At 38.9% G+C, this 24,832-nt stretch overlaps 1 protein-coding gene across 2 annotated transcripts in view; it reads left to right on the plus strand.

Moving 5' to 3' along the window:
- Positions 1-21,645, plus strand: part of cdh4 (cadherin 4, type 1, R-cadherin (retinal)) — a 204,914-nt gene extending 183,269 nt beyond the window's left edge. The window contains exons 8-16 of one of the 2 annotated variants that reach the window (XM_086086866.1): positions 364-501; positions 3,700-3,885; positions 4,887-5,140; positions 9,562-9,713; positions 13,780-14,016; positions 14,628-14,861; positions 16,451-16,590; positions 18,933-19,097; positions 20,240-21,645. In XM_086086866.1, the coding sequence (XP_085942992.1) occupies positions 364-501; positions 3,700-3,885; positions 4,887-5,140; positions 9,562-9,713; positions 13,780-14,016; positions 14,628-14,861; positions 16,451-16,590; positions 18,933-19,097; positions 20,240-20,446 (1,713 nt within the window). In that variant the 3' untranslated portion in view covers positions 20,447-21,645. The remainder of the gene's footprint in view (positions 1-363; positions 502-3,699; positions 3,886-4,886; positions 5,141-9,561; positions 9,714-13,779; positions 14,017-14,627; positions 14,862-16,450; positions 16,591-18,932; positions 19,098-20,239) is intronic. The other variant, XM_086086867.1, reaches the window with a different exon arrangement.
- Positions 21,646-24,832: the final 3,187 nt, after the last annotated feature.

The following is a 24,832-nucleotide window of genomic DNA, read 5'->3' on the forward strand; positions in this document are numbered from 1 at the left end:
GAGGACGTAGCAAGGTCAATACTCCGACAGGGACTGCCGGCAGTTCTTGTCCTTATAAAGCGTTGATTCAGAATAGGAAACAGGTGCGGCGCAGGAGGACACGGCCCTCTGCTCAATCAGAGACTGAAAAAAAAACTGAGGGCAGAGACACGACATCAGATCAAGTTTTAAACATATTCAAAATGTATTTATTGATACTCAGAAAACCATTGTTGACATGTTATTTTGGGTCTTGTCAAATAAAGTGTCTACAAAGATCTAGCTAGCTAGCTAGCTAAACAGCTCAACCGTGTTTATACCTGTAGGTATGTTTGTCAACATTTCACTCTTAACTTTGTTGTTTCTCTCCACTTCTCTCTCCAGAAAGTCTCCCAGTACACTATTATTGTCCAGGCCACTGACATGGAGGGAAACTTAAACTTCGGCTTGTCCAACACAGCCACAGCCCTGATTTCCATCACCGACATCAATGACAACCCCCCAGAACTGACCGTCAGGACGGTGAGTCCAAAACTAGGAAACTTTGTAGGGTTTGAGTGAATGACATTTTACATTTACCACGATTGGTTCGTTTTATTTCGCAAAAGTCCATCATTTTCTCAACAATGTAAATCCTGTTATACAGTATACTGATATTCTATTTTACGTATTATTTGAGAAGGCTGAGCCATGTAGCATAAACAAATACTGTATGCAGTAGAATAACGCATGGCCATAGACAATAGCAGTGAAAGCTGCAGGGACATATACGTACGTGTGTGTTTGTGTGGCAGTGACAATTTAGAAGAAGAAGTTCAAAGTCCATCTCATCTGGGGATTAATGTAGATGTAGATGTAGTTTCTATGTTTGCACATATACATCCCATATCTTTTACTCTATCTGTTCAGCCTGTAGTGTGCATAGTGAGAGTCAAAAGCAATTCAGTTGCTTTCGGCATCAGAAGCCACAAGCGGTGTAAGCAGTGTCAGCATCACACACTGTGATGCTCGTCCCCTTGGCTTCGCCGTGGTCCCCCGCATGCCAGGACAGTTCCAGCCGCATGCTCTGATAAGAGCTCCCCAGATGTCAGCGCGAGAGCTCACCAAACAAGACTGCCACTGCTCACACAACTGCCGCCGTCCCCCATCTGTGTGGCTCACACAGTCACGACAGCAGTCAACTGTAGTGTTGCGCATCAACAAACGCTTTGCCGTTGACAGTTATGACATGTACGGCATAAACTCGCTGGCCACTTCATTCTGTAAAAAAATACAAATAAAAAAAAATTGTTGCATCTAAAGTGACTTAGAATCTGAACGAATGGTTTTACCTCACTGTATTACATGATAAAGAAACTTACATCACTTGTTTAAATACCCATCTCTGTTTTAGGTTCCATTCATTCAACAGAATTTCAACATTAATGTGAATACAGTACATCGAATTGACTGCCAATATGGCAAAAAAAACAAAAAAGGTGTTTTAAATGGATGTCAACGTGTGTTCAATATAGCAAAACCAACCAAGCAGGATTTGTGATTCATCTGCCAGTTTGGAGCGTCTAAATACCTGAAAGAGGATGAGGACTTGTGATTTTTGATCCACACTTCCCTCTGCTGCTCTCCACTTTGATATGAGTTTAATAGCAGCAGGAATGGAAAGCAGCTTGCCTGTATGATGTGGCAAAATCAGTATCGTAACAGCCATCTACTATAAATTGGTCAGAAAATATCTTGATGATGGCCTTTTTATTTGACCATTTATGACTGAAACATATTTTAATTAGTAGATTAACACTTTAGCTGTTCGTAATGGGAACTCCTGCAAGTCTCTGGCCAATAGTTTTCAGACTGGTTTGAGGTTCGAATTTCCCGCCCTCTGTCTGCGGATGTGATGTCATGTGAATGCGCATTGTGGAAGTGAAGAAGGGAAAATGCAGTTTCATTTTTCGGCCACACGTGGCAGTAACGATCCGAAGTTTAATTATCTGCGTTCAGTAGCTTTAAATACTTTGTCAGGAAATAGTATTTCTGACCACTCTCATTGGCCTCGATTCATTTTTTCAAGTGGCTTGGCAATCACAGTCAGTATTTTGGGTGTTGTGTATATTCTTTGAAAACTCTCCGAAAACACCGTTGAGCAATTGTATTATGGAAAAAAACGTCTTTTGACGCAGCCATTTTTGGTTGTAAAAGACAGTAGACGTCAAAGTTACTGCAATCTCCCGAAATCGCGCACTTTTGGTCTCATAGGGACTGGGCACATCCAACGTGAATATCTAATATTACTTCTTGAATATGTATGTCCACACGCAAAACAATCAGCTGCCAATTTGGTCTTTGTTCTACCAAAGCCTGCAGGAGTCAAGGATTCACACATCTGTGAATTATCCAGTTCCAAATGTTTACCTCAATAAGGAAAAATCCTTTCCTGTGTTACTCCAGGTTAAACCATAAAAGTTTGAAACCACTCATTAGAATGTCACACATCGAGTTTTCCTTTTGTTCACTTTTCCTTTGAAGTCTAACATTTCACTGGCCAGGCTGAGACTACAGATAATCAGCACTCATTCACTTCAGTTTTAAATAAAGAGATGTTGGAGTTATTCTATATTTTGGCAAAATATATTTTTTAATGACTATGATATAACACGTTTTGGGTTTTTTTCGACTTATTGATTTATGTAACGTGTGTTATGTCGGTTGGTTGGTTTGTTCGAGGCGATGTTTGCATTTTCTTGTCTGTGTTGTTTGTGGTTGCCGAAATTCATTTATTCATTCATTCATTTGATTGTAGGCTAGAACGCATAGTGTTGCAAATGCATTTCATGAAATTTAAATGAGGTTTTGCCCATTTACTTTGCTTCAGTTGGATTTTCAATTCCATTTGCTGAGTGGACTCGGGTCCCTTGCAACAATAAACTGCAATTGTGTTTTCCTCACACTCGTCCCCCCTAACCACACATTTTTATTGAGAGAGTGACCATTTTGGACGCCGCCCTCACTTCCTGTCAGCTTCATTGTGTATGCCTCTGAGAGAAAACCTTCCATTTGGCTGTCTGACAACATGGCTAAACTGGCTGGGAAGGTTTTTAGTTGTTTGTGCTAAAAGCTTGGGGTGATGAGGAAATGGAGGCCAGTGAAGGATGTTGCATTTTTAATTGGAGTCCCTGCGCTTATTGGTCGGGTGGTACTGCAGCGGATGCAGAAAAGGAGGCAGAGAGGGGAGCAAGTTGGGGATTGAGAGCAAAGAAGAGATGGGTAGCTCAGATGCTACTTCAGTCCCATAAAGATGAAGCCATTAGTGAACAGCAGCTGGCAGATACACTCCATAAACATGTTTACCTCTTCACATCATTTGAAAATGAGAGCCCTTAATGCGCGGGAACATGTCACCAAGTTTCCAGCAGTTGGTCCACAAGGGACTTGTTTCAGACTGCAGTTTAATGAGGATCATTATAGCAAGATTATTTATACTGTTGCCTTAATTACATATTAGGACACAAATGTGTCTGCCTCACAGTTGTGAGTTTCAAGGTTTGCATGTTCTTTTTGTGCTTGTATGCGTTTTCTGTATCTTCCTTCCATATTCCAAAATGGTGTCCAAAATGCATGATGAATTTGACAAATGTACAAAATGTGAATGTAGGAAACACTGTTTTAAAAACATTTTAATGTCTGGCCTGTCCTATTTTTCCTACTCTCGCACCTTTGATCCAGTTTTCCGGTGAGGTGCCAGAGAACAAGGTGAATGTGGTGGTGGCCAACCTGACAGTGGTGGACAGAGATCAGCCTCACAGTCCCAACTGGAACGCCGTGTACCGCATTGTTAGCGGGGACCCTTCCGGACATTTCACCATCCGCACAAACCCCGTCACTAATGAGGGCATGCTGACTGTAGTCAAGGTGAGTGTCGAAATATTGCAGATGATCAACTTGTCTGTCTTCTGGGGAACAAAATGACAAATCCAAAACATGACATAATGTACTTAAAGGTCTTGACTTGAAAGCAGTAGCTGACAAATGTGTTTGTTCTATCGAGCACACTGAGCATTTACATTATCAAGAGTCCTGTAATATTCGTTGCATTAAATTTGTCTTTTTTTATATTGTTGTCGTTTTTTTAAACTATAAATGTATTAATACATTTCATTATTTCAGTGAATAACTGGTTGGTTGATTTATTGTAACAAAAGGAAAAATGTTAGTCAAATGAAAACTTTTGCATAAACATATAACAATAGTTATTTTTTATTTACCCATTTAAAAAATCTAATGTAGCCCTTGAGCACAAACATTTACACACCCCTGCTCAAAAAGTTTTGCGTGTATATAGATTAGTAATTGCACGTATACCAATGGTCGCACTTAGAGACCGCCTTCCACCCCGGTCCTTTGTGCCCGCATGTCAAAGGAAACGTCCTCAATATACGCAAGAACGCACACCATAGCTCAAGGCGGTTTGTCAAATTCCCAAACAGGGTACAACAACAACAACAACAAACAAGGACTTTTACATTTGAGTGAAACTGTACACTCTATGAAAAATAGAATCCATAAAGTAAAAAAATATATATATAAAAAAATATATATATATAGCAAGCATTCGGCTGGATAAAATAACTGAAATGACCATTTACAAACATTCATGATCTCGTTATTAAAGTGGAAGTGTTGTTTTCTGGTTGCATAATCGTAGGTTGAGCTCCGCATCATCTGTTTCCCTTTCATCTCATGTCAACTTTTGACATCTGAGTGTTTGGCCCTACAAATGATATTGAACAGTAAACAACAAAAATAAACAATAAGAAAGTATTTTATCAGATGACACTATTGTCATCAGGCACTTTCATTTTCCTCCCTTCACATATGTTTAGTTTTTGTCTAACCCTTGACTTCTTCTCTAGTCGGTGGACTTTGAGATGAACCGGGCCTTCATGCTGACGGTGGTGGTGTCCAACCAAGCCCACTTGGCCAGTGGCATCCAGTCATCACTCCAGTCCACAGCCGGCGTCACCATCTCCGTTCAGGACGTGAACGAGCCTCCTGTCTTTCCTGTTAACCCCAAAATGATCCGCTTCGAGGAGGGAGTTCCGGCGGGGACGACCCTTACAGTGTTTTCTGCTCAGGACCCGGACCACTTCGTCCATCAGATTGTCAGGTGCTTACTATAGTGTGAAGGATTCTTGAATTAGTGTCACTCTTATTTTGCATGTAGTTGGTCCGCGTAAGAATATGTTAAATGTTCATACAATACAGTCAAATCTGTCCATTCATTAAGTCACTTATTTTCATTAGTGCTGGGCCCACATTGTCCCTCAGAAACACAGCCTTTATCCCCCCCCTTGGGCTTATTAACAGTTGGTCAACCTAAGGATTTCACTTATTGCGCGGTTTGTCTATAATGTAACCCCCACAATGGAGCGGCTTTGTTGTATTCCTATTATAACACATTCTACAGGCGCTGTACATGCTGCACCCGCTACTTCACACACTTTTTACCATTAAACTGTTATTGTGTGCTATAACTTCAAAGAGTTTGGTGTGTGGGTTTGGTTATATTATTTTCAGAAAATACAGTCAAAACCTTTTTTTTCCATGAACACCCATGATTAAAAAAAAAGGCGTTTTGCTAATTAGAGTGATTTTTTTTTTGTACAATCCCGTAAATCCCAGAATAAGACGTGGATATATGGTCTGTCTGAGTGGGCTCATTAGGTTTCTCGAATACCTCGTTTCCCTGGTTTGTATTAACTTGTGCCTGGGAACACCGCATACTGCATATGAACCCTCTAGAAAGTAATTAGTGGCTAAAGGGATGACAGGTATCATAATCATTGTTTATTCAAATAGATAAATAAAAAGAAAGGGAGGAAGGAAGGAATGAAAGAGAGATATAAATATCTAAATGTTCAAATCCCATGTAGTAATAGGACCTTACATTAGATATTAGTAAGTCATGACACAACTGTGTTCAAAAGTAATTCATTTAGTATGATCCCAATTGTAAAATAGCAAGACACAGCACTAATGTGACTTGGTGTGACTAAATATGACTTTAAAATCCAAAATCCACTTTCATTGTTTTGCTTGCCTTGCTCCCTCTGTGTTTTTTCCCCCCCAAATTCACTAATTCGATTTGAAGGTTAAAGCCTGACGTGAGTTTCCTTGTGAGATTATTTCACAGTTTGCTGCCGTTGTTTTATCCACAGGGAGCACTTTCACCAAAAGTTCATCCGTCTTCAGGATTGCACGCTGACATTCTCAACCGGCCCAGACTTTTAAGACAAGTGTTACCTCCCGGTTGTCCGGTGTGGTGTGAAGAGGTCATCATATAATGAGTAGGACATTGTCTGTCTCGCCTGCTTGGGTCCCCATCCTCTCCTCGTCCTCCTAATTGATTGTGTTCTCCATCCGTCCTAATGTGGCGGACACGCAGCAGGGATTGTGCCACCCAGGCATCGACCCCGCATAGCGGACACTCCCACATGCCCTCCGAGGCCCAGCAGCTTCATTCCACTTTATAGAGTGCCACGGAGAGCCATTGATTTTTCTTAATGTCAGTCAGATGACCTCTTCCACCAACGAACCCCGTAGAAATGTGACAGTGTGCATATGTGTAGCGCATAAGTGGCCATTTCTTCACCTACAATACATAAAAATATGAGTGCATCACAGAGAAATTGGCACTTTTGTTTACATAGAGATAGTTATATTTATTTGTGTGCAGTAAAAGTCGCACAAACTAATCCCGGTGAGAGGAGCAATCCCCTTTTGCAGTCTCTGTTTTTTGCTCCCCCTGACCCAGCCTTTTACTCAGTCAGTAACTAAGAGCTGCTGTCTCCCTCCACTAAAGCAGTTTGCAAGCAGATGCTCACCTCATGCTTAGACGGCATCGTCTCTAGCCTTACTGCCGCGCTTGCGTCGGATGACCTTGGATGAACTTCTGCATGCGCGCGCATAAAAGACTCCGAAATGCTCAAAAGTAGTGCCACGGACGCCAGAGATGGTGTGTGAGTGGTGAATGGGAAACGAGCCAGATTGGCTTTCTCAAGTTTTTTTCTGTGGGAAGTCATTCCTTTTCAAGAAGAGGTTTGAGGCCATTAGCCATCTGCTTTTCCAGTTAATAGGCTATGCTTTTGATGGCAACAGGACAAATGAATGGATTGTTGGGTGTTTATGTTAGCATCAATATTCAAAAAAATGAGCTGAATATAGTGGTTAGATCAACGATAAGGATTTGCTGGAGAACTGATCGCTTTATATCTAAAATGTAATGATCACTTACTTTAACATATCCACATTTGATCATGTTGCTTTTAAATGATGGCAACAAACAAATACGTAATTCTCGTACCTTCATAACACTTTATTTGGGCTTGTGAACAGCAATGCCTGGTATTGCACAAAAAAACTTGGTCTTGACATTTTCAATTAGACCAGCCCACGCGCACGTGCACATACCTATACATGCTCGCAACCCCCTCTGTAACTAGTCATTGTTATTCATACCATCCATAGTCAGGGTTTCCTGAAATAAAATGCACACATATCCAGAACCTTACTCAACACCCTCATAATACAAGCAGGATCAAGTCAAAGTAAAAAGTAACTTTTTTACTGAGCTTAAATGGACAGTAGCGTGAAAATTTTACTTTTTAGAGCTTTTAGCCATGTTAAAATGCTAATTCCTCACCCAAAACATCACCTAAGTGGTGTTTTCCCCCATTCGCCCCTCTATGACAAATTCTAGGTCATTCTGCTCTCCAAGCACCAGCCCCTCCCAACCCGAGAAAACGAGCGGGGTACTCACTCTATGATGTCATCAGGTGTGGTCCCACCCCCGCGCCCCCTATGCGGACTAAACACACGCCCACTTTCTCTGAGACCTCCATGCTCGCATAATAGTGGTAAAAGTAGCCTTTATCAGTAAACATTCTGTCCAAATGAATTCAAAGCAATCAATTATCCTTCACATTTGCAATGCCAAAGTGAAATGACAATCTTAAATTCCCAGGTTGTGGCTGACACTTGTGTAAACTACAAGTAAAATTTCTGCACCGTTGAACCTAATTGAATGAATGGTGTAGTGGTTTGTGTGCTCAGCCTGTAAGCAGAAAGGCTGGGTTTTACTGACAGGGGTTTTACCGCATTTAGAAAAATAGTCAGCAAAGCACCTAATACTGTATTTCCTAAAAAATTACATCGCCATGGTGTCAAAGGTAAGATTTAATCATTACATGTCTAAAATTAACTGTGGAAGGACTTAAAATGCCAAGATACATCCCTTTCAATTTACGAGATAATGCCATTTTATTTACTGTTGCTTTGCTTAACATCATATCAGACACGCCAGCCCACCGGACATCTACCCTGTATGCCGGGTGGCCAGTCCAGCCCTGCTGGCAGTGATTGAACCTGCGCGGTCTTTTGTTTAGTTTTTTTTCCATCACATAGATGAGTCATCAGTAACATTATTATATAGTTTCGTGTACATTTTCAATGTTACGTTTTTGGTGGATGCTGTTGATTACACTCACAGAACCCTTCATTAGGTGAATTTACACACTCAAAATATTTCCTTACTCAAGTCACTGGATAACTCTAAATTAAATGATAAATATTACAAACACCACAGCAGTGCATCTTTGTTAAACTGCCAATTGGAACCACAATACTATATTAAATTAACAGTAACTTATTAAACTGATAAATTTTCATACAGCTCTCAGACTCAGTCTCACGCCATCATGAGAGTGTACCTAATAAAATGGCTCGATAAGATATGGAAATACTTCCACCAAGTTTAGTTTCTGTATGTACTTCTTTCTCCTGAAAACACACCAAGAGAGAATCTTCTGTCACTCAGTGGTTAAGTCAGTTGTTAATTGGATTTGTCATCTGTAATTGGAGTTGTCAGTTTCAGCTCGGTCGGCTTTGTCACTTCAGTGATGACGAAAGTTTCAGTTTTTTCTCGTGGCTATGAAAAGTGGTGAAGTCGAGAGTGCTCTTCAACTGCTTTGCATTATGGGTCTATGTTTCTATGCTAATTAACTGCCACAGTATTCTTGGCAAACATATGTTCATGTCTATATGTAGCTGCACTTTTCAAAAGGTGCTAGCTTGATGGCTATATCAGGTAAACAAAACATTTGAGAATTGATGCAATACACTTGAGCGTAAATACAATTATTTTTGTCTAGCACAAGGCGTTGTCTTACGGCACGGAGGCGGGTCAGACTAAGTTCTGGTATTTTCGAAGACCTGTGCAAGCTGTCGTAGCGTTTTCAAAAATATCATTTTTGGTGTGAACACTTGATTTGCCACAAATCAAATTGGTTCCTCTCATTCCATGATGGAAGAAGATATAGATATAGTGTACATGTACATATTCTGTCCTATCCAAATGTATTGGGACCATGACACAAATTAGTTTTTTTGCTGTTGACTGAAAACATTTTTGGTTTGACATCACTTAGATGATAGTACCATCTATCATCTATAGGGGGTGAATTATAAATATATTGTTAAACTTGCTGTTGAATTTAACGATGAATTTCTCTTTCTTGTCTGTGTGCAAAGGTACTCGAAGCTATCAGATCCCGCTAACTGGCTGAAGATCAACAGGACCAATGGTCAGATAACGACAATGGCCCTTCTAGACCGAGAGTCCATTTACGTCCAAAACAACATATATGAGGCCACATTTCTGGCCTTCGACAATGGTAAGTCTGGTAAGTGAGGATGACCATTTTTGACCAGTGTAACCACAGATGTGTTCACTTTTCCAAAGATGTCCTTTTTATGGTGCGGACTATTATTTAAATGTTGCTGTAGACCACAGGTATCAAACGGAGTTTTTCGACTTCATGTTTCTTGTAATATGCATTTTGGGGTTATCATTTTGGCAACAATATACTCTCCTGAAATTTGATAAAACATTTCCTCTTCACTTTAAAGTGGAACTCAGCCCCAATATGACAATAATATTTTCTATGCAGCACCACTACAGTATTCTGGTTGATATTGTGTTAGTGGAATATGAGTTAAGCAGCAAATCCAGCAATTTTTATCAATATCAGACAGTGGCCATTTTGCCTCATGCTGTCGACTGAAGATGACATCACAGTTGCTCAGGCCTCAGGTAACAACCAATTACAACTCAGCCTTAGAAAACAGGTGAGCTGTGTTTGGTTGTTACCTGAGCCCTGAGCAACTGTGATGTCATCTTCAGTTGACAGCATGTGGCAAAATGGCCACCCCCTGAGATGGATAAAAATGGCTGGATTTTGCTTCATAACTCATATTCCACAATCTCTCATCAGAATGTCATGTTATTTTATTTTATTTTTTATTCTTGTTTGTTTGTTTTACTTGACATTGTAGCACTTTGAGATTTCATTGAAAATGTAAAGTGCATTACAAATACAATTTATTATTATTATTATTATTGTCAAGAAATGTTTAAAATTGACTTCCCTTTTAACTAGTTTTATAAGCATTTATTTATTCTTCAATTATCTTACAAATACACTGGAAAATTGTACACTAAAACATTAGGTTGCCACAATTTTCCATGACTTACTATTCAATGTGTTGTTAATACACATAAAAACAATCAAATGCAGGGGCTATTGTGTATATGTAATAATATCATGAATTGGTTATACATTATTACCATATATGTTTTTCACAGTCATAACAGCCCTCTGATGAAAGCCATAACTAAAATGTGGCCCAAGACAAAAATGAGCTTGCCACGCCTGCACTTAGACGATACCTGTGTTTCAATCACTATTCCCGTTAGAACCCAATTAAGACATAGCACGTAAACAGAATATCTTGACTACTCTTGTATGATTACATTTATACAAAGGAGGTTGTAGCCAGGCCAGTTTTATTATTACATTATTACAGCCACATACAGTATACTACTTTCCCGCTTAAACATGTTCCTGTAATAGTACAGCAGGCACAAAGTATTGTATAAGTATAGCTAAAAAAAAAAAACTTATGATAAAAAATAAAATGCATTTACTCTTATTTACTCCAGTAGACAAAATATTTCAACAAACATTATATATTCATTGGAAAAACATACCAAACGTCTCCCTGCTTTCTCTCCTTTACCCTCTATTGCTTGATGGTTGAACTAACTAGCCATTCAGTTCTTGCAGCACTGTACCATGAATGATGCTACATTCCATACAGCCAGGCTGTGGCTTGTCAGGTGTGAGTCTTGTTCAACCAGTGACGAGCAAGTAATAATAAAATGAATGTCAATGTCAATAGCAGGCATTCGCCACAGCAGTCTGCCACAAACTAGATAGCTACAATAAGCAGCTCGCTCTCTGTGTAAAAGTGTTGTTTTTCCTTGGAGAAATGAAGAACACCAACTCAGGCTCACCGTGTCATCTGTCTATCGATTGTGGTGCCCAGTATCAACAAGAAAAAATTATCCTCTTTGACTGAAATTGCTTTTATTATTCCCCCTAAGTGAGACGCAAAAAGGAAGCGACAAAGCTCGTATCCAATCATAACTGACAAGACAGTCAATGGGTTCCGAGGCCTTTTGACAGCAGACCTTTACATGGTTGATGCACCAAGTTAGTTAGAGAGAGAACAGTGCTAAAGTAACACTGATGAGTTGCTGGTAGAAACTCTCTCTGCTCGCATCAGTAATTTAATTCCGGTTGCTGACAGTGTGCTGGGAGGCACGTGGTGCTCAAGGCAACACCACTACAGTCTGTTTGTTCAACAGAGCAGCACGTCGTTTCCTCGTCAACATCTTGCTGTGCTGATGCCACGGTCTTCCGAGTAGGTTATTTTTTATTAATTGTTACTTTTTAAAGTACTGAATCAGAATCGCCTTTATTGTTATTGTATACAACACAATGACATTTCAGGATGCTGCTCCTTGGTCTTTATATATTAAAAATATTTATATCATTTGTCCAACACAATGTCAACAACGCAGCTCAATATGCTTCACATACTGTAATTAAAAGTACATTTTAAAAACTGTTTAAAAAAAAAAACGTTTTAAAAGATTAAAAGAGATATAAAAGCAAAGAAATAAAAGAAATAGCTTAGTAAAATGACCAAAAGTGCGTACAGTACAAGAACAAGATTTTTGAAAATCATATTATACACGAGTACAGAAAAAAAAAAAGCTTGTTAAAGAGGAAGTTAACCCAAAAATGTTCTTTACAATATGTTCTATGCAGCCCGACTAGTGTAAACATGGTATTCTGATTAATATTGTGATTGGGGAATATGCGTTAAATAATTAGTTTTCTGAAACTGAGCCTTGATTGGTCGTTACCTGAGCGCTGAGCAACTGTAATGTCAGTTTCAGTCGACAGTAAGTGGCAAAATGAGTAGATTTTGCTGTTTCGTCTACAGTATATACCACAAATATAATATTAATCAAATTGCTCTTTATGTAGGTGAAAAGCTATACAATATATTTTAATTTTATATGTTTTGTTTTTTAATACACAGGTGTTATTCACGCAATTTTACAGTAGTCTGCCATCACGTAGACTAGAATACCAGAATGTGTCATTTTTCTAGAATCTATTTTTCATTTATTTAAATCACCAATTAATCTAGCTCTCTTTTGCCATAAAACTAAACTGCGTGTCCTCCAAAATGTCCCACGTTAGGTTTTGTGTGAATACAGTGGAATGTGTTAATGACAAGGAGGAAAGCCATTTTCAATTCTCATCTATATTAAATATGTGAAAGGCAAAGCCAGCAGCTAATGACTTTAGTCTGGCAGAGTTCTGTAAAGCTTCTGTAGTTAGACAATTGAAGGCTTGCATAACACATACAGCCAAATACCTGCGGCAAAAAGTTTACCTTGCCCAGGTATTTCCGCAAAAGCCCTTTTCGTGCATTGTGAGCTGCTGCGTTATGATCACATCATTTTGGACAACTGTATGCTTCCAGCATTATGGAAACAGTTTGTTTAAAGCTTTCTTCTATTCTAAGCTCATGAATTTGGCATAATGGTGCCCCTAGCGCACAAAGAAGGGGCCATCAAGGAATTGGTCTCATCCATCATCCAATGACCGGAAATGTTTTTCTGGAACAATGAACAAATATTCCCAAAGACACATTTCAACATCTTGTAGAAAGTTGAAGCTATTTTAGCTATTTCCTTCAGTTTTTTTTTTTTAAGTTCTGTAAAAAGTACCGGTAGCTGTTTTGTAAAAGCTAGCTTATAGTTCTGTAAATGAAGCTAGCTGTTCTGTAAAAGCTAGCTTTCGTCCATGTAATCTTCTAGGAAAAAATCTAGCTTTTAGTTTGGTAAAAGCTAGATTTTAGTTCTGTAAAACAAGCTAGCTAAAAGCTAGCTGTTCTGTAAAAGCTAGCTTTTAGTTCTGTAAAGCTGGCTTTCGTCCATGTAATCTTTGAGGAAAATTATCCCACTCCAACTTATATGGCTTTGGGGAGTTTGACTTTAGAGGTTGCATTCTAGAAGTTTATTTTTGGTAATAATGAACCAAACGTTCAGCCACACTGTGTCTACTAAGCTAATCCTTCTGCTGCTCTTCTCAGAGCTTGTGTTCCGAGTCGTAGTTTGTGTCTGCCTGAAGTGCTGCGTATAGATAACAGCAGCGTTGCCAGACTGCCTCAAACTCCTCTCTCTTGTTGTTTAGTTCCATCTGCATGCATTTTAATCTCACATCTATTACCTCGCCCTCCTCTCTACATAACTATCTCACCACCTCCTCGCGTGTTTTTCCTCCTGCCTCATTTGATCAAGTCGCTCTTCTCTCTTTTTTCCTCCAGGTTCACCTCAAGCCAGCGGGACAGGAACCCTCCAGATCTACCTAAATGATGTGAACGACAACCCCCCAGTGCTGATACCGCGGGAGGCCCAAGTGTGTCAGCGGGCACGCCCCAACTCTAGGATAAACATCACAGCTTCGGACGCTGATGCTGACCCCAATGTGGGGCCGTTTGGTTTTGAGCTACCATCTTTTCCACTCAGTTTGCGCCGCAATTGGACCATTACCAGACTCAGCGGTAATATCATCATCTATATTGTCTTGATAATATGTAGGATTCATGATGCAATAATTGTACCATTGGCATGTTAAATTTAGGAGGTGCTAAAGTCACTTATATTAAGCAACTCAACATAACTAGCCGAATGAATCCATAAAATGTAACCGGTGGGATGCAAAAACTCTCAAGAGATGAAATAAATGGATTGCTTTGAGCTCCCCAAGTAAAACTTGAGTGTCTCACAGTGAGAGATACAGGTTGCATCCAGTGTTGACACATGATCTATCATTTGTGACAAATGAGATCTATTCACATCGCCTTGTCCCCCGAGAAACCCATCTGTCAACTAATCCACCCAGATGGATGTATCACAACACTTGCCTTGAGGACAAATGTGATCACATACTTGAATTCTCCTCCCACTGGGACTCAATGTTTCCATCTGACTGACTCATACATGCTGAAAGTTGTATTGCTGTTAGGTATTAAAGGTACCTACTATGTACCCAACACATGACGTGGAAAAACTATAGGCAGATATGCCCTTACTGCTCTATCATATGCGGTGTACTCAAAATGAGAAATCTCCAGCTCGACATTCATTTCATTTTCTCACAAACTCTCTCCAGGTAACCATGCACAGCTGAGGTTAAGGATTCCTTACTTGGAGGCCGGCGTGTACGAGATTCCCATTACTGTGTCTGACTCCGGCAACCCTCAACTGTCCAACCGCTCCTTGATCAGAATCAAAGTGTGTCCTTGTGATGATAATGGGGACTGTAGCGCTACGGGGGCCGTAGCGGCCGCCGGCCTCGGCACAGGGGCTATCATCGCCATACTCATCTGTATAATTGTACTACTCAGTAAGTACAAATTACTGCATTAGGGACATGAGGCCCTTTTTTTTTTAAATCATGGGATAAACCCCAAAATCTCGTTTGCGAGGGGGTCCCACACAAAAAATACAACATAAAAGAAACGAAAAAATAAATACAAATTTAAAGAAAACAAAAAACTAACAAATAAAATACAGCAACCCTTAACAGAGTCAATCTTAATCTTAACACAACAAAGTTCAAGTTATTTCATAATAATGAAATAAAACGTACAAAAAATACAGTGTGACAATACATTATTGAAAACATTGACAATCTGTTTTTAAATAATTAAACAAGATATTTTTAAAAACATTCCTCAAGAAATTCTTATAAAACATTCAGTATAATTTTTCCACGTAAAATGGGTTAAATGGGGAAAGAAAATCTATGGAAAAAAACGAAATATTACAAAATACTGAAAAAATATATCTTTGATTAATTCCCCCCCCCCCCCAAAAAAAAATCTTCTTCTTTTTTGTGCAAACACAAAAACGTTCGTCAAAAAAACACTGACATTCAATATACCGTCAGTTTTTTGTTTAGTTTGTTATTTTAAGCAGCGAATATGTGAATTTGCAAATGCTGAACTGCAGCTATGCACGTACCTCAATTTTAGAATTTTTGAGTAGGTTGATTTTTGTGAAAAAATCGACAAAATGTTGATTTGCTGTTCAGTTTTTTGCCTTCCTTGAATGGTATTTTTTATGCAAGAGAGCCTTTTGCACTTTGTTGACGGGTTTATACATGCGTTGAGAAATGTGTTATGAAAAATGAAATGTATTAAGAATACATATTTTGCACATATGCATGTACAGTAATATGTCCATATCTAATCCACTCTATGTATCAGAGCTACCATATCTATGCAGCCCCCTTTTACAATAGATGAAAAATTGTGGCCTCCGCTAGCATTTAACCCCTTAAATAAATATAAATAAATAATAGTAAATAATAATAAATAATAATAAATAATAATAAATAATAATAAATAATAATAAATAATAAATAAATAATAAATAAATAATAAATAAATAATAATAATAAATAATAATAACTCGTAATTTAGATGATGTCAACACTTTTGGTTGACGATTGGATCCGAGCTAACCAATCACAATCGCGAGTTCATTTGCATGATTTCATGTTAAATATTTTACATATAAGCTTGGTAAGTTTACAACACGTTACAGCCATACTATCCTGGCGTCCACTATAACAAATAAAAACAAAAACACTTTTCATTTGCCTTCAGGTCCAATGAACTCTTCCTGGCAACACATGACCACTAAATGTAAAATGAGAGAGCAATTCTGTTCATCCTTCTTGCTGCCAGCAAAATACCTGGATTTCTATTTCAGTTGTGAACTGTACAATTAATTAAATAAACTCGATGTCAATTTCAATTTTTAAAAAGCACATCAAAAGCGCAGTAGTCCGTGACCTTTTTTAAGGAACATCACACTCTTTAGTTTTGATCATGCATTCTATTATTAGATTTCTAACATACAGTTTGGAACATTTGGTGTTTGTGCGTGCCTCTGGCCCACTGATGTTTTGCTGCCTTTTCCTCATAGGCATGGTGCTCTTGTTTGTGGTGTGGATGAAACGCAGAGAGAAGGAGAAGCAGGCAAAACCACTGCTGATCGACCCTGAAGACGATGTCAGAGACAATATCCTCAAATATGACGAGGAAGGGGGAGGAGAGGAGGATCAGGTATGTAGTCAGCCAAAACCATAAAAGGCTGTTATCCATCACGGTCAACTTTGACATGATGAACACAAAACTCCCATTAAGTTCCCGAATATAAGCGGGAGGATAACTCCCTGGTGGTGTACAGCTGAACAAGACTTGGCAAATTGAGGTCAGAGCAGTTTGCTTTGTGTAGAGCAGGAAATGCTTTTCTCATAGCAAAATACATTTGCTTTCCCAGCTAAAATACAGGCTGCTGGTCAAGATTTGGTTTTCTTCACACAAATGCTTTCTATGGTGAATGAACAAAAATTCCCAGACACACTCCACAGTCGTGTAGATAGTCTTCCCAGGAGAGTGGAAACAATGACTGCAACGGGGATTTTCTGGCGATGTAGTTGCAAGTTGCAGCGCCACTTTTGCCTTGAGTGTAGCGTTGCAGTTATTCATCAACTGCAAAACAAAATCTCAGCAAATGACTGTGATATAGAATTTAGCTATTTACCCCGACACAACCCGATGGTGAATATTAATGAAAAAAGCAAGCACTTCTGAATAATTAACATATAAATAGCAACCATTTGAGTGCAACAACATTTGCGTCTCAAGAGAGTGTGTGTGGGTGTATGCACGCGACAAGCAATCTTTGCTGTTCATGCAAAGAACTTAACAAATGTAACGTCGTGCTTAGATACATTTTATTTAAAATGCTTCTTTGAAGAAAAAATACTTTGGTGGTTACCGATGGTGTTGATTTAGGGCAGCTATGGCATAAACTTTACAATGGATGGTGGTTAAATCAATTTCTTAACTACCATAGAATAAAAGTTTTTTTTTAATTCAGTGGTGCCTCGAGATACGAGTGACACGATTTGCGAGTTTTCTTAGAGTGGCTAATACTTTGCATATTTTGTTCATTTTGTGGTCAGCCATAATGTCGTAATTTGCCCACCGGATCGATGACGTCATTGATCATATACTCGAAATAAAACATGATAGTGTTTGCCATTTGGGGGGGTTGCCACATCTTAATTTTGGCTGCCACTGGTAGATTTTGGCTAGTGGTGCATCGGATCACAAAAGTCACGGTTCGGATCGTATCACGGATTTGAGTCACAGATCGGATCGTTTTTCGGATTTTAAAAAAAAAAGGATAAATAGTAGCCTACTTTTTCTTCATTTATTTCGTAAAACGTTTTTTCCCAATAAATTAAAAAAAAAATCCATTCAAAATGTCTACTATAGCCGTTTAGGATTTTGGAACATAACTTTAAGTGAAATATGAGGCAGAAAAAATGTATACATGGTCCATGTGTAAAATAACAAGGTATTATTGGCTTAAAGTTGTGTTCCTAAAATCTAAACGGCTAAGTTTGACATTTTGAGCTGATTTTTTTATGTTATTTTTTAAATGGACAAAAGTGCTTTAATAATGAAAAGATCCCTTCCTTTAAACACGGAGAGTGACTTACAAAATAGCCTTGGTCCTGAATATTGAAAATTAATTAAAGTAAGCCAGATACCAGCTGTCAAACTCATTTACAGCTTCCAGACACTCGTACGTAATGCTAACTGCTAGCTAAAAGCTAGTCAGTAGCCACTTACGTCGGAGACTTCTGCCGTATCATACAATGATGGCGTAATTAATTAGCGGTTTCTTAGCATCCTAAATTATGAAGAATATGAGTTGTGTTGATATTGGCCGCAACTTTAATGTCAATCAAAACTACGCTAAAGAAATTTAAATGTCTAAAATAGAAGTCAAGCTAGCCGTCACGCCACCACGTGGGGCAACTTCAAAGCAAAAGTCTACTAGGGCTAGTTGCATTGCCGTCTAACTATTTGGTCAACTTTATTTTAAAGTTAGCCTTAGCGTAGGTGGCATGTTACATTGAGTATGTTTCGGCTTCCTTGACATGTCTGAATGGTGTCAATGCGAGAGGCAGAAGGAAAAAAATCCTGTATCATTAATTTAAGGACTAATTTCACGCTAAATTGTCAAAATGCTCCCATAAATGCGACTTACGTGATCCACAAGGGGTTTCAACTGATACTGGAGTATATTAGTTGCATTGTCCGCAAATTATACCATTTTAAAGTAGTGTAAATTGTATTTGTGAAACAAAGATCTATGCAACTGGTAAGTGCCATGTCCAGTATAAATATGACTATTATACAACGTCAACGTTCCACTTCACTTGATACTACCATGCAGTTGGGGATTCATTTTTCATTTCCTTCCGTGGGGTACGGCAAAGATTGTTCATCACTTTTCTCCTCATTACAGGGCCCTTACTGCATGAGACAGACTTTGCAAAGCAGTTTTATGCAAGTCTTGCACTTTTCTCTCTGTGGTCTTTACCCAGGACTATGACCTGAGCCAACTCCAGCAGCCAGAGTCTTTGGACCACATCATCAATAAACCGGTGGGAGTACGCAGAGTGGATGAGAGGCCTGTCATCCCGGAGTCACAGTATCCCGTCAGACCAAGTCTGCCCCACCCTGGAGATATAGGAGATTTCATTCATGATGTAGGACTGACATGCTGAATTTCTTCTGTTTGAAATCAAACAGGCATGATGATTGACAATTACATTGTGTGCCATTACGCATTCAAAAGCCATTAGTGGAGAAATACAACAAAAAATGTTAAACATTTGTAACAATATACTCCAAATAAACATGGGCCTATTACTGGTTTGACGGTTTACCGTGGTTTTTAAAAGTCAATATTTCAATAACCACTAATATTGTCTGTCACCAGTAATGAGCTCTTGTTTTCTTTTTTGACGGGACATCTAAGCAGGTCTTATACTGCAAACACATATGCCTTTTTGCTCTGACTAATGTGCATTGTCCTATAAAAAAAATAAAAATAAAATAAGTGCCAACGGGTACTAGTAAGCCCAAGGACAACATCAGTAGCATATGTTTTTTTTTTATATAAAAAAAATAGCTCACCGGTGATGGAAAGAAGAATTAAAACACATACATAGCACATTTAAAGACAATTTAAAGTCCTTTACATAAAACATTAAAAACATTACAGAAACAGAAAAAATATAGACATTGCAAAAATTATAATAAAAATCATCTAAACAACATTTAGATTAAAATGATGAAAACCGACCATCAATCCAGATAAATTAAAAGACAGTGTGTAAATGGGTATTAAAACAATAGAATAAAAGATGGACTCATAAGAATGCTGCATTAAACAATAATGAAATAGTTTAAATATTTGAAAGTAAGGGACAGTAATCATATGATGACACTGAAATGTAACGTTGCGTGTAATCTACATAAAAACGATAAGAGATGTTGTAGTGCTCCATAATCTGAGCAAGGAGCAGCATGCATATTAAATAGAAGTGGTCCTAGAATGGACCCTTGTGGAACCCCGCATTTGATCTTTGTTAACTCAGACCCATATCATATTGTCAGAATCTAACATCGACCAATGCCTAATTCCAAATACATTTCAATAAGTACAATTATGTTGTATAACAATGAAGTATCTTTAGTGAGAATGCTACTTAACAGGATGAAAAATCTATCGATATGTTCACCCTGAACTGTTTTATGTGTTTTACTCAAGAACAACTGGCAATTGGCAGGTTAAAAAACATCTCTCACATTGCAGCTCAATAAATCTTGACTGTCGTGTCTCCAGGGTCTTCGGGCAGCAGACAATGACCCTACGGCGCCCCCCTATGACTCCCTGCTGGTGTTTGACTATGAGGGCAACGGTTCAACTGCCGGATCAGTCAGCTCACTCAACTCCACCAGCTCAGGTGACCAGGACTACGACTACCTCAACGACTGGGGCCCTCGCTTCAAGAAGCTGGCCGACCTCTACGGGGGAGGGGACGATGACTGAGGGCGAAGGACGGAGGAATGGGGTGGGCAGGGTCGGCGGGGTTCTTTCGGGTGGAGCCAGGAATCAGGAGAGGTGGGTCGTTTGGACGGATGCCCCTGGAAAAGCACGGGTAGACACCAGAGACATGACCCACGCTGACACCACATGGGCTGTCGATGCTCACTGGAAGTCTGGAAACATCAATTCCACTGCAACTGTATTCTGGCTTTATACTTTTCAATGGCAAATTTGTTGGATATTGTTCTCTCTTTTTTTTTTCTTCTTTTTTTTTGTCCTCTCACCGTGCTGGACCCCGAACTCCCTGGGGACAAATCAAGGCGGTAGTGAGAGGCGCACGTACTGAACTTAAGCTTTGATTGTTTAAAAGAATACCATGTCTTGCTTTAGTCACAACGCTGAAGAGAATGTTTCCGGGGAGACGCCCTGTGACTCTCTCAACTTGAATTTCCTTAGAACAGAAGCACTGTCATTTTATAAAGTGCCTTTTGTGGTGTGATTTTTGTATCAGACTCCTGCTATCTCAGGATCGGTTGCCATTCATGCAGTACAGGGAAGCTCTTTTCTGTCATCGCCTCCCCTTCGGCCCTCAAACCAACCTTGCCTGTCACTCCACCCCTCCCCTTCGGCGCGGTTCATGAGAGAAAGGCACAACCAGGGCACCCTTGTCACACTCACGTGAAGTATGGCCTGAAAATAGTGAGGACAAACTTCTTCTCCAAGGACCTGTTCAGTTGATCATCACCTGTTGACACAAATACAGGGACTAACTGCTATTGTGTGACATCATTTTTATACTCATTTGGAATTTGTAAATTGATGGAGAATGCCTGCCTTTCCTCTGTGGTCTCATGAATTTACAGTAGGGAGCCTTGATGTTGAGATGCTTGCCTGCACTGTACGGTTGTTGTGATGCTTTCTCCACAGTGTAAAGCTTCTATTTGGCATGATGTGAAGAAAGCAGGGACCTTAAAAGACTCCGAATCAAGGCCTCTGACAAGTCCTGAAACATTATCGACACCTTTAACATTCCCGTTTTTTACAGTCCAACAACAATATTGAAAGGTGCATGATTTTTTTTTTTAAAGTTTTCTTCAAATCACTTGTTAGTATGTGGTGAGAATGTGAAAATAGTCAACAGAAACTGTATAAATATACTCTGTATAAAGACACTGAGAAAATAAAAATACTGTAACACATCATTTTGAAGTATTGATGACATTTCATGTTTTGTTTTGTTTGTTTGTTTTGCTTCCATTCAGTGAAAGGGGCTTGTTGCATTTAAAAATATATATATTTTAAATATAGGTTTTGCTCTCTTATTTTCAAATTGTTGTATGTATAAAAAAATATATATATATATATATCTTGGAGGTTGTGAGCTCTACAAGTTTCATTTGTGCATTCACTGACCATTTCATAATTGAAAAAATAAAATGTGATTTAAAAAATGTCCTCCAAATTCAAAACATTGATATATATCAAACAAAAATAATCTAAAAGCTAACTTAATAGATATTTACTGCAAATCAGTCTAAGTTCCGGAATGCTCAGCTTCATCTTTCAAGTTTCACAAAAAATGTCTGCTCCATTTCTTCATTTTTATGTCTAGCAGCTTCCAAATGGACTGCTCTTAAAAATACAATGTCACAAAACCATTTGAGGATCTCAAAGATTTTCAACAATTTGGTCACGCCAAAGGGCTGAGAGCATTTTTTTTTCAGAAGAATTGTCTTGAATCATGTGAGTGGGTTGAAGGGAATCGTGGAGACGCACACAGACACAATCGAAATTTGGGCTCTCACAAATGAATCTTTTTGGAATCGATTATCCTCTGATTGTTCAGGGAATCCCCCAACACCCCCATCCCTATATCCCACCATGGTTCTAACGCTGTTCTAAGTTGTTGTTGTTTTTACTGTCCAACAGCGATAAGCCAAACTTTAACGTTATACTAACTTCAAAGTAAAGAACATTTTCATGTTGCTTTCATATAAACCTGAGTCCAGTGACTCTTGTGACCATGAATGAAAAAGAGGACTTTGAAAAACATAAAAGATCCAGCAGCGACTGTCACTTTTACATGGTCCTTATTCATTTTCCCACAATAATCCCATCACTTTACACTCAAACACGATCACTGCTTAGCCCTGGAGACGCACTTTGGAAAACGCTATGCTAATGTGGCACTTGGGTTTGGATGAAGACACTTGAGAGTGTACTTTCATTGTCTTTACTGTAATCGCTCACATGCACTGCAACACACGAAACATGACATGACCACGCCATTCTCACGGAAAGCATTAACTGACTAGTGTAAACAGCAAGGGACGACTAAAAAATCTATTAAAAAAATACAAGTAAAAAAAAGTTACATGAAGCCCCTTTGCAAATAATTAGCTGACCAAAAGTGTTATATCTATATAATTCCAACATAAATTCGGCAAACATGTAATAATTATTCAAATATATATATATATATATATATATATATATATATACATATATATATATATATATATAATATGAAGTGGGGCGTGTTTTACAATTAGGCAAAAATTACTGTTACACCAAAAATACTGCTTATCCCACACTAAGCTAAGTTTGCTAGCAGAATTTCACCTGCTAATCAAGTATTTACGTCCTCATGTTCCCATTTCCAAGCGCAGTACTGTGTTCCCTCGTTTTCCGCTGGGGTCGGTTAAAAAAAATACCTGCAATAAATGAAATCTGCAAAGTAGTTAGCTTTATGTTTTACATTTATTATAAATGTTTTAAGGCTCTAAAAAACCCTCACCACACAGTTTATACACTTTTATCTATTAGGCATTTACATTTTTTCACATTTCTCTCTTATTTAAACATTCTTAATTTTCAAACCTTCATATAAAAAAAAATAAGTACATTACTGTAAAAAAAAAAAAATCTTCGAGACCATGAAAAGTGAACCGCGGTATAGCGAGGGAACACTGTAATGACATGTATCTTTAATTTGGGGGTAAAAAAACCAACCCTAAACCATCGGCATAATATACTGATGGAGATATTTTTTGCCGGAAGAGCGGGATGTGTGTTTAGTCGTCCACAGCAACAAATGTCTGTGCAGAACACTGGTTCCAACAGTTTTAAAAATACAAATTATTAGTTTCGAGGCATTCATTCTTGTATCGACCAATTTATGTCGTCGACACAACCTACTGTAGTTGGTTGACTTTTTTCCCCAGTCCTAATCTAAATTTCTATATCTAATATCTACATTTTACATATAGAAAGTGTTGTTTACAAACCAAAGGCATGTTTTTATATTGTGTCATCTTTTGTTAATGTTACTGTTCTACATCATTTTTAATGCACTATTGCGTTTGGCCTGAAGTCACCTGGGCGAGGCTGCAGCTCCCATTTTGGTTCTGCGTCAGATCAAGTCGATGTGGAGTTTTCACGTTCTCCTCGTGCTTGCATGGGTTTTCTCCAGGTACTTAATTCCTCCCGTTCCAAAACAAGGTTAATTGAAGAGTCTAAATTGTGCATAGTGTGAAGGTGAGTGTGAATAGTTATGGGCGTGGCAACCATTCCAGAATTTACGCCACCTCATGGCAAAATGAAGTTCGGATAGGGGATAGGCTTCTGCTCACCTGAGATCCTAATATGTTGTACAGAAAATGGATGCACTATTTGACAAGTCCTGGTGGGCTCAATGGTGAATTGACTACTTTGGAAATACGAATATATGTATGATGTGGTCTTGGTATATAGTGCAGTAAACGTTTTGTGGTAGGCTGCATCTTTATTTTCTGAGTAAATCCCCCACAAATTAGACCAATTATCGGATCTGAGCAAAAGCAGTGGTGTATCGCGTGTGGGGGGTCAAGAACTATATTTGTGTCCATTCCTGTGATTTCAATTACCCAGATGGAGTGCCAAAAAAGCCACTGGGGATTTAACGGGATTTAAATCCTCTCTGGCGGCGTGTCTATCAATTAGCCACGCCATTAATCCCCAAGGCGTAATCTCATTAGATAGAGCGCCTTTAATGAGACATCCAGAGAGCTGCAGGCCTGGCAGTGAGCAAGGGAGAAAAATGAGGTGGTGGCAATCTGCAGGTAGACCATGCGGAGAAGTGATTAGTAGGATCGAAGAGGGTCAGCAGCGGGAGGGACCGAGGAAGAGAGATTTAAGAGTGGGGCCAATGTACATCATTGGAAACTTGCTGGAGAATAGCTTGAAAATAAATCTTGTCGTTTTGTCGTCACTGTGTGAAGACGCAGGAGGAGAAGTGAACCAAGTTCATTGTGGATGAGGTCCACCTGCGTGCTATCTTGCAATGTTTGATCACTGGCTGTCTTTTATCTAGAAAAGACACAAGAAAGTGGCAAAAAGATAAGACTGTAA

The sequence above is a fragment of the Leptonotus elevatus genome, chromosome 10 (assembly GCF_054856555.1).
Source record: "Leptonotus elevatus isolate MCC_2025b chromosome 10, RoL_Lele_1.0, whole genome shotgun sequence".
In the NCBI taxonomy this organism is placed as follows: domain Eukaryota; kingdom Metazoa; phylum Chordata; class Actinopteri; order Syngnathiformes; family Syngnathidae; genus Leptonotus; species Leptonotus elevatus.